The sequence below is a fragment of the Lacerta agilis genome, chromosome 10, assembly GCF_009819535.1.
Source record: "Lacerta agilis isolate rLacAgi1 chromosome 10, rLacAgi1.pri, whole genome shotgun sequence".
Classification (NCBI taxonomy): Eukaryota; Metazoa; Chordata; class Lepidosauria; order Squamata; family Lacertidae; genus Lacerta; species Lacerta agilis.
Window position 1 is genome coordinate 3,272,593 of NC_046321.1, and position 10,990 is coordinate 3,283,582.

Here is a 10,990-nt window from a genome sequence, read left to right on the forward strand (position 1 = left end):
AGAGGGGGGGCAATGCTGGCGCCGCCACTGCGACCAGCTACGGCGACGATTCCCAGGAGAAAACCAGGAGGACAGGTCAGAGGAGTCCCAAGGGAACAGTGGGGCATTGAGACCCGTAGAGCAGGAGGGGCCGGCAGGGGAGGCAGAATCAGTAAATACTGAGAGGACCCGTGAGGCCGAAAGGGCACCGGAACCAGAGCCACGACAGAGCGAGCTGGTTGCGCCAGACCAAACAGCCCCATCACAACCAGCAGCCTTGGAACACGAGCCTGAACCAGAACCCCTGACCAGGAAACAGCCCAGGCCGCAACGCACACGTAGGCAGCCAGCGTACCTTGAGGACTATGGATGCAACCTCCCAGGCAGGACTGGAACTTAGAGGGGAGGGGTGTTATGTACTGAGCTGAATAGGATCCAAACTGCAGCAGGCTGATTGGTCCCAGAACAATAGGATTGAGATTGCAGCAGTCTGACTGGTCTCAGAACAATAGGATTGAGATTGCAGCAGTCTGACTGGTCTCAGAACAATAGGATTGAGATTGCAGGAGTCTGACTGGTCCCAGAACAATAGGATTGAGATTGCAGCAGTCTGACTGGTCTCAGAACAATAGGATTGAGATTGCAGCAGTCTGACTGGTCCCAGAACAATAGGATTGAGATTGCAGGAGTCTGATTGGTCTGCAGGAGCCACCCAATCCAGCTCCAGGTGGAAGTGAATCCGCACTCTGATTGGCATACAGGAGTATCCCGGAATTAGCCAATCACGTGGGGCCCATTGTGTAAATAGTGTATATAAAGCAAACGTTTTGGGGGAACTACATTCCTCACTACTATGAGCTGAATAAAGAGCATGAAAATCACACTGGACTCCGAGTATCTTTCACCAACCTTTGCAGAATTGACGTGGCTTGCCAGCGCCAATCTGACCACAATCCCCGCAGTAAACAATCATTTTGACATTTCCAAACTTGACTTCCTCCCCCCCCCCTCTTTCTGTGGTTATTAAAATTTATTTCTAATACCTTTTGCATATCCTCATTAACTTAATTTGCCCATTTATCCATCTTCTTTAAATATGTACTGAAGGTTTCATAATGAGAATAGGGATTTAATAATAATAATTAATAATAATAATACCCAGCCCATCTGACTGGGTTGCCCCGGTCACCTCTGGGGGGCTTCCAACACATATAAAAACATAATAAAACATTAAACATTAAAAAACTTCCCTATACAGGGCTGCCGTCAGGTGTCTTCTAAAGGCTGTATAGTTACTTATCTCCTTGGCTCGGGGGGGGGGGTGTCACATAATGCCATACCCTCCAACATTTCTCTGATGGAAATAGGGACGCCCTAAGTAAAAGTGGGTGGCGCTGTGGGTTAAACCACAGAGCCTAGGGCTTGCCAATCAGAAGGTCGGCGGTTCGAATCCCAGCGATGGGATGAGCTCCCGTTGCTCGGTCCCAGCTCCTGCCAACCTAGCAGTTCGAAAGCACGTCAAAGTGCAAGTAGATAAATAGGTACCGCTCTGGCGGGAAGGTAAACGGCGTTTCCGTGCGCTGCTCTGGTTTCACCAGAAGCAGCTTAGTCATGCCGGCCACATGACCCAGAAAAACTGTCTGCAGACAAACATCGGCTCCCTCGGCCTGTAAAGCGAGATGAGCGCCGCAACCCCAGAGTCGTTCGTGACTGGGCTTAACTGTCAGGGTTCCCTTTACCTTTACCTTTAAGGTGCTACTGGACAATTTTGGGGGGAAGGATTCTGCAGACCAACACGGCTACCTACCTGAATCCTTCTATGAAAGCCAGTGTGGTGAAGTGGTTAAGAGCGGTGGATTTGTAATCTGGTGAACCGGGTTCGCGTCTCCGCTCCTCCACATGCAGCTGCTGGGTGACCTTGGCTAGTCACACTTCTCTGAAGTCTCTCAGCCCCACTCACCTCACAGAGTGTTTGTTGTGGGGGAGGAAGGGGAAGGAGAACGTGAGCCGCTTTGAGACTCCTTAGGGTAGTGATAAAGTGGGATATCAAACCCAAACTCTTCTTCTTCTTCTTCTTCTATGATGTATGTATGATGTTTCTGGGGGTGGTCTTGGGCTACAGGGTGGGCAATTTCAAAAGTCCATATAAGGGATTGTGCACCATTGTTCGGCGTTCTTCTCCCTCCCTGCTGCAACATTTCCTTGAATAAAGATCAGGCTTAGTAGCCGCTTTGCTTCTCAGATAAACTCTGGTCGGTCTGTTATTTCCTTCTACTGATAGGAAACCCACCTGAGGACTCTATACGGGCTCTTGGATACCCCATAAGGGAAAAGCAGCAGTTTTTTCTCGTAACACCTTTGCATTAATTTTATTGTTTCACCTTTTCTTGAGGCTTTTTTCCCCTTGTCAACAATCAAGCCGTGTGTAAATCTTATGGAAAAAATATGTAAATAAAAGTGTTCATCCTACAGTGGACTGGGGAAACCCAGCCAGATGGGTGGGGTATAATAAAATGATATTATTATTATTATTATTATTATTATTATTATTATTATTATGAAAAGGATCGATCCTACCCAACCAGCTTTCAACACAAGTGTCTATGGTGTTAAAGACTCTCAGCAGTTGGCAAATCAAACACCCGATCTGGCTTTTAAAAAAGACCAAAAACCTCTGGGTTTGATCTCAAGCGCTTCCACTGAATAAATCTGCTATCTTGCACTCAGGCTGATATAGGTAGGTAGCCGTGTTGGTCTGCCATAGTCGAAACAAAATAAAAAATTTCCTTCCAGCAGCACCTTAGAGACCAACTAAGTTTGTTCTTGGTGTGAGCTTTCGTGTGCATGCACACTTCTTCAGATACACTGAAATAGAAGTCACCAGACCCTGTTAACGACTGCAATCTCCCAGGACATTCTATACAAGATCTCAAAGTAGCTGTCTTATTAAAATTTCAGAAAGAGACTGGAAAGAGAAGTTGCTAAATTGCAACTTATTACCAAACTTAAAGCTTAAAACCATGGAGAGACCTGGTCTGACTAGACATTGGATTCTTATCTCATTCCCTGCTCCTCCACATGCAGCTGCTGGGTGACCTTGGGCCAGTCACACTTCTCTGAAGTCTCTCAGCCCCACTCGCCCCACAGAGTGTTTGTTGTGGGAGAGGAAGGGAAAGGAGAATGTTAGCCACTTGGAGACTCCTTCGGGTAGTGATAAAGCGGGATATCAAATCCAAACTCCTCCTCCTCCGCCTCCTCCACTTCTTCTTCTTCTTCTTCTTCTTCTTCTTCTTCTTCTTCTTCTTCTTCTTCTCATCATTATACATGATAAAGCTATTTTTAGCCATCTCACCCCTTGCTTTTTCCTGTAAGACCAACTGCAGTCATCAACAGGTTTTCCACACCCATCAGCCAATCACCCATTCCCACCCCCCTTCTGAGTAATACCCCTCCCCACTCTCTCACTATATATAAGGATCTGGTGACTTCTGTTTCAGTGTATCTGAAGAAGTGTGCATGCACACGAAAGCTCATACCAAGAACAAACTTAGTTGGTCTCAAAGGTGCTACTGGGAGGAATTTTGTTGTTGTTGTTCAGGCTGAAATGAACAATTGCTCTTCCACAGGCTGCACTAGGCTCCGCCCTCTTCCCCACGAAACCCACAAGCTCCGCCCTCTGTCCCGCCCTGAACCCCAACAGGCTCCTCCCCCAGCCATATCAATCAAGGTGGCCCTTGGCATAGCTGTCAACTCCCCCCCCCCTTTTAAAGGAAAAATCCCTTATTCCGAATAGGATTCCTCGCAAGAAAAGGGGAAAGTTGACAGCTATGGCCCTTGGTCCTGCCCGTTCTCCAGCTGTTTGGAAGTCATGGAAGGAAATCAAGGAAAGGCACAAGAAGAGGCGACCCGAGTGATAAAACAGGTAGAGCTTTGTTTGCGAGTGCGAAGCCGGGGGAGCAGGCAGGTCCCGCTCAAAGCGCCACGTCGCGTGGGTCGAGCAGGGAGAAGGCGCCGTTCTTGCGGAAGAAGCTTTCGATGCGGCACTTGGGGGTGGGGGCGATGTGGCTGGTGGCCAGCTTCCCTGGGGAGACACAAAAGGATCTGGGTGAAGAACAGCAGAGCCACCTGCCGGATCAGACCAGAGAGTGGCCCACCGACTCCAGTGTCTAATAATAATAATAATAATAATAATAATAATAATAATAATAATAATAAAAAATACAATTTACACCCCCCTTGAGAAATAATCAAAACAATTTCCAACCCTTTTATCTTTTTATGCCCACCCTTGTTCTGCTGCACTGTATGGTGGAATCCATACCCATATAAGAAGAAGAAGAAGAAGAAGAAGAAGAAGAAGAAGAGTTTGGATTTGATATCCCGCTTTTCACTACCCGAAGGAGTCTCAAAGCGGCTAACATTCTCCTTTTCCCTTCCTCCCCCACAACAAACACTCTGTGAGGTGAGTGGGGCTGAGAGACTTCAGAGAAGTGTGACTAGCCCAAGGTCACCCAGCAGCTGCATGTGGAGGAGAGGAGACGCAAACCCGGTTCACCAGATTACTAGTCTACCGCTCTTAACCACTACACCACACTGGCTCTCAGAGCATTTAGACCTCTAAAAATCATCTCGATGTTAGCAATTCCACTCCTCCGATGCTGCAGTTCAGACTGTTGTAAATCACATGCCTGTCTGGGACGAGTCTGGGAAGGGTAGACAGTCTGATCTCTTCCGCTGCGGATACTACTATACTGTACTTTCACTTTTATTTCATCCCGTTTGTTCTCTCGGAGCTGGAGAGAACGGACGCCATTATGCGTTTGTTTGTTTGTCTGTATGTATGTAGTGTGTAAATAAATAGTAGATTAGCTCTACAATGTCTCACTCTTCCTGCTGTGCTATGCCAGAAGATTTATATATAAGAAAATATATATATATATTTATATATATATTTATATATAAATTTATATATATTATATTTATATATATATTATATTTATATATAAGAAAAACGCTGCAAAAATGCTTTAAAAAGATGGCTCTCATATCTCCTCCCAGTCTCCTCTTTTTCCAGGCTAAACATACACAGCTCCTTCAACCGTTCCTCATCAGGCTTAGTTTCCAGACCCTTGGTCACCTTGGTTGCCCTCCTTTGCACACCTTCCAGCTTGTCAACACCCTTCTTAAATTGTGCTGCCCAGAACTGGACACCGTATCCCAGGTGTGGTGTGGCCAAGGCAGAATAGAGCGGGACTATCACTTCCTTTGATCTGGTCACACTAGACTTCTGTTGATGCAGCCTAGAATGGCATTGGCCTTTTTTGCTGCTGCATCTCGCTGTGGGCTCATGTTCAGCTTGTGGTCCACTAAGACCCCAAGATTTCTGTGAAGGCAGCCCAGAATAGCAACCTGACATTGCTGCGCAACCCAAAGCCAATTCCTGCCCACTAGCCTTTTCCAGGGGAGACCCAGGACTCCCTTCCTCTCCTAGCAGCTGTAATGAATGATGTGGTTTGAATCAGGGGTAGGCAACCTAAGGCCCGTGGGCCAGATGTGGCCCAATCGCCTTCTCAATCCGGCCTGCGGACGGTCTGGGAATCAGCGTGTTTTTACATGAGTAGAATGTGTCCTTTTATTTAAAATGCATCTCTGGGTTATTTGTGGGGCATAGGAATTCGTTCATCCCCCCCCAAAAAAAAAATAGTATGGCCCACCACATGGTCTGAGGGACGGTGGACTGGCCCATGGCTGAAAAAGGTTGCTGACCCCTGTTTTAAAGGTAAAGGGACCCCTGACCGTTAGGTCCAGTCGTGTCCGACTCTGGGGTTGCGGCGCTCATCTCGCTTTATTGGCCGAGGGAGCCGGCGTACAGCTTCTGGGTCATGTGGCCGGCATGACTAAGCCGCTTCTGGCGAACCAGAGCAGCGCACGGAAACGCCGTTTACCTTCCCGCCGGAGCGGTACCTATTTATCTACTTGCACTTTGACGTGCTTTCGAACTGCTAGGTTGGCAGGAGCTGGGACCGAGCAACGGGAGCTCACCCCGTCATTGCGGGGATTCGAACCGCCGACCTTCAGATCGTCAAGCCCTAGGCTCTGTGGTTTAACCCACAACGCCACCCGCATCCAGACCCCTGGTTTGAATGGACCTAAAATGGTAGAAGGCCATCACCAGAAAACGGATGCTGTTGATGAACTACTAATGAACTGTGTTGATCAAAGAGCTAATGGAATGTGCATTTTCTGGCCAAGTGAACGCTACATGCAAGGAAGCGTAAAGGCTGGCTATACTGTACTACACTAGTTACAAACAATGAGTGTTGTGATGTGCCAAGAACATGCCAAGGACAACAGGGAGTGCTAAGACTCAGAAGAGCAACAAGAAGAGTGTATTTTTTTCAGACTTGTTTCGCTTTCCTAGGGTACACAGTGACTCATATATGTTAAACAACAGATAAAAGAGTATATTTGGCCATAAAAGAGCCAACTCCTATGAGCCAAGGTCCCTTCGGACCCCTCGATAAAATATTTCAGGGGGTCGACCCCCCAAAAGCTTATGGACAGAGGGCCTTCTCGGTGGTGGCGCCTGCCCTGTGGAACGCCCTCCCGTCAGAGGTCAAGGGAATGAACAACTACCTGACATTCAGAAAATATCCGAAGGCAGCCCTGTTTAGGGAAGTTTTTAATCTCTGATATTTTAAATGTATTTTAATATTTGATGGAAGCCGCCCAGAGTGGCTGGGGAGACCCGGCCAGATGGGCGGGGTACAAATAAAATTTATTATTATTATTATTATTATTATTATTATTATTATTATTATTATCATCATCATCATCATTATCATCATCATCATCATTATTATTATTATGGGTGTTTGCCAGATGTCAAAGAGAACGACAACTACCAGACTTTTAGAAGACATCTGAAGGCAGCCCTGTTTAGGGAAGCTTTGAATGTTTGATGAATTATTGTTTTTAAATATTTTGTTGGAAGCCGCCGAGAGTGGCTGGGGAGGCCCAGCCAGATGGGCAGGGTATAAATAATAAACTTATTATTATTATTATTATTACTACTACTACTACTACTACTACTACTACTACTACTACATCATGGGATCAATTGTGCGGGTAGGGCTTACCCCCCCGACATTTAATTTATCCGAAAGCGGCAGCACCCCTCCCACACCCCCTCGGTTGGCGCTGTGGGTTAAACCACAGAGCCTAGGGCTTGCCAATCAGAAGGTCGGTGGTTCGAATCCCTGCCACGGGGTGAGCTCCCGTTGCTCGGTCCCAGCTCCTGCCCACCTCAAAAGCATGTCCAAGTGCAAGTAGATAAATAGGTACCGCTCCGGCGGGAAGGTAAACGGCGTTTCCGTGCGCTGCTCTGGTTCACCAGAAGCGGCTTTGTCATGCTGGCCACATGACCCAGAAGCTGTACGCCGGCTCCCTCGGCCAGTAAAGCAAGATGAGCGTCGCAACCCCAGAGTCGTCCGCGACTCGACCTAACGGTCAGGGGTCCCTTGAACTTTTAGCAGCACCCTTCCCGCACCCCCTCGGTCCCACTCACCCATCTGCCAGCCATAGTTGAAGTTGGTGGTGACGGGGAAGGTGTACTTGTCCTCCGGGTTCGAGAGGAGGCGGAGCTTCAGGTAGCGCTTGCGCCCTTCGTCCTCGTGAGAGATGCCCTGGTACAGGAGGTTGCGCAGCTCCCGGGGAGCAGGCCTCATCTCCATCTCCAGGATCGCGGCCTCCACCCCGGTGAGGTCCCGTTCCCGCGCCAGCCATGCAGGGGCTGCAGTGGGAGGCAGGATGGGGCGCTGGGGGGTTACGTCCGGAGGGGACTGCTTGACGGAGGGGAGCCTCAGGGTGTTGTCCATGGCCTTCTTCCGGCGCTCCCTCTGCGCCTGCTGCTTGGCCTTCACGATGGCGCCATACTTCTGGTGCCAGCGGTAGCGCACCACCAGCTCCTTGTTGTACTCCTCCTTCCAGAAGTTCTGCTGCAAGGTGTCCATGTTCAACGTCCGCGCCATGGCTGGCTAAGGGAACGACGGGCAGCGCCCAGGACTGCCCTCAATGCCACAAGCTGGTTGGTGAGGCAGAGTCAGCGTGCCAGGTGTGGGCACCCCTGGGGAGCACCTCCTTTGGGGGTAGGCAGCACCTCACAGATACTTCAAGCAGCCCCTTGTGATGTCATGGGTCTCCCCAGCCTCCTGCAAAAGGCATTGGTGGAAGGACAGATCCTGAAGCTGAAGCTCCAAGACTTTGGCCACCTCATGAGAAGAGAAGACTCCCTGGAAAAGACCCTGATGTTGGGAAAGATGGAGGGCACAAGGAGAAGGGGACGACAGAGGACGAGATGGTTGGACAGTGTTCTCGAAGCGACTGGCATGAGTTTGGCCAAACTGCGGGAGGCAGTGGGAGACAGGAGTGCCTGGCATGCTCTGGTCCATGGGGTCACAAAGGGTCGGACACGACTAAATGACTAAACAACAAAGGGATCCTCCGTGGTCTGAGGGCCTTCCACCAGCTTTGGCTGGTGGCCCAGCTATGCCCCTATCTGAACAGTGATAGCCTAACTCATGGGTAGGCAACCTAAGGCCCATGGGTCAGATGCGGCCCAATCGCCTTCTAAATACAGCCTGTGGATGGTCTGGGAATCAGCATGTTTTTACTTGAGTAGAATGTGTCCTTTTATTTAAAATGCATCTCTGGGTTATTTGTGGGGCTTGCCTGGTGTTTTTACATCAGTAGAATGTGTGCTTTTATTTAAAATGCATCTCTGGGTTATTTGTGGGGCCTGCCTGGTGTTTTTACATGAGTAGAAGGTGTCCTTTTATTTAAAATGCATCTCTGGGTTATTTGTAGGGCCTGCCTGGTGTTTTTACATGAGTTGAATGTGTCTTTTTACTTAAAATGCATCTCTGGGTTATTTGTGGGGCCTGCCTGCTGTTTTTACATGAGTAGAAGGTGTCCTTTTATTTAAAATGCATCTCTGGGTTATTTGTGGGGCATAGGAATTTGTTCATTTTTTTCTTTCAATATATAGTCCGACCCTCCACAAGGTCTGAGGGACACTGGACCGACCCATGGCTGAAAAAGGTTGCTGACCCCTGCGTAACTCCTGTTGTCTGTGCTCTGGTAACCTCTTTTTATTATTATTATTATAAATTTTATTATATACAATGCACACATTACAACAACAATCATTCAAATACCAACATAAATGTTACACCTACATGACTTCTCTCCACCAGTGTTTGTCATTCCTTATGTTTATTATATTCTTTGCAATTTGTAACTCTCATCTTTAATATTGTTATTTAACTAATGTTTTGTTTTTCTGAATCAACTTTACAGACTTAATCTAGACATATCAGCATGTTGTCTTTAGCACAGTGTTTGCTCATACGATATATTCTTCAAACCATTTCCATTGTGATCTTAGTTTCTGGTTTGTTTGTTTATTTGTTTGTTTGTTTGATATCTTATTATTGCGGTTAGTTTTGCCAATTCAATAAATTCTAAAAGCTTGTTTAGCCTCAATATTAGATTACTGCAATGCATTATACGTAGGGCTGTCTCTGAAGACGGTTCGGAAACTTCAGCTGGTGCAGAATTCAGCAGCCAGGTTGCTCACCGGAGCAAGATGGTTTGAGCATCTGACACCGATCCTTGTCCGACTGCACAGGCTACCGATTAGTTTCCAGGCCCAATTCAAAGTGCTGGTTTTGACCTATAATGGCAAAATTAACTGGGAAGCTCAGAAATCAAGACAAGAACTTTAAAAAAAGAATGGGGAAAGTTCATAATTGATTTACGAGACCATTGCAAGCAAGTCAAAACATTGGCAGGGTTTTAACCACGCTTGTGAAGTAACGGAAAGTATGGATAATTTAGAAGGAAAAAATTATGATATGCAGTTATGAATATCATTAGGACCCATGGAAGGGATGGGGGGGTCAGGAGATTCAGAGTAATCTCGATATTTGGATTTTGAATTATTGTTTGTTGTACATTTATAAGTTTTGTAAAAAATAAATTAATTAATTAATCCTCCAGCGAATGAGAGCTCACCACCTTCCAAGCCCACCACTGCCGAACAGTTCTTACCATCCATAACTTAAAAAGAGAAAGAAGGATTTATTTTTGTAGGGGGAGGGGGGTATCTCCTCCACGTTGCAGGGAAATCCCATGATAGGTGAAATTTGACATAACCCTGCATCTTCCCCATGGTTGTTGTTTTTTGTGAAAGGGGGGGGGAATATGGTTTGTGGATTTGATTGCAGCAGAGATTCTGTGTCCAGGGTAGCTGTCTACCAGCTCCATCTGGTACGCAGGATGAGACCCTACCTGCCATGGACTCTTGCCAGAGTGGTGCATGCTCTGGTTATCTTCTGCTTGGACTACTGCTATGCGCTCTCCGTGGGGCTACCTTTGAAGGTGACCCAGAAACTACAACTAATCCAGAATGCGGCAGCTAGATTGGTGACTGGGAGTGGCCGCCGAGACCATATAACACCGGTCCTGAGAGATCTACATTGGCACCCAGTACGTTTCCAAGCACAATTCAAAGTGTTGGTGCTGACCTTTAAAGCCCTAAACGGCCTCAGTCCTGTATACCTGAAGGAGCGTCTCCACCCCCATCGTTCTGCCCGGACACTGAAGTCCTGATCCAAGGGCCTTCTGGCAGTTCCCTCGCTGCGAGAAGTGAGGTTACAGGGAACCAGGCAGAGGGCCTTCTCAGTGGTGGCGCCTGCCCTGTGGAACGCCCTCCCATCAGATGTCAAGGAAATAAACAACTATCTGACTTTTAGAAGGCATCTGAAGGCAGCCCTGTTTAGGGAAGTTTTTAATGTTTGATGTTTTATTGTGTTTTTAATATTCGGTTGGGAGCCGCCCAGAGTGGCTGGGGAAACCCAGCCAGATGGACGGGGTATTAATAATAAATTATTGTTATTGTTATGAATGGGTGACCCTCATCCCAATGGGAGAATGAGCTAGCGTCAAAAGA

The 10,990-nt window shown here is 47.5% G+C and overlaps 1 protein-coding gene across 1 annotated transcript; it reads right to left on the reverse strand.

Annotated features, from left to right (window-relative positions):
• Positions 1-3,950: 3,950 nt before the first annotated feature.
• ATP6V1FNB (ATP6V1F neighbor) lies at positions 3,951-8,020 on the reverse strand. The gene is made up of 2 exons (XM_033163495.1): positions 7,547-8,020; positions 3,951-4,060 (listed from the first exon to the last, which is right to left on the reverse strand). Exons 1-2 carry the CDS (start codon positions 8,007-8,009, stop codon positions 3,951-3,953), a joined length of 573 nt encoding a protein of 190 aa, XP_033019386.1. The 5' UTR covers positions 8,010-8,020.
• Positions 8,021-10,990: the final 2,970 nt, after the last annotated feature.

What these genes read in the sequence shown, in the direction of transcription:
- ATP6V1FNB (XM_033163495.1), bottom strand. Translation starts at nt 8,009, where the DNA reads ATGGCGCGGACGTTGAACATGGACACCTTGCAGCAGAACTTCTGGAAG. An exon ending in CAACTATGGCTGGCAGATGG is followed by an intron (nt 4,061 to 7,546) that starts GTGAGTGGGACC and finishes GTGTCTCCCCAG; the next exon opens with GGAAGCTGGCCACCAGCCAC.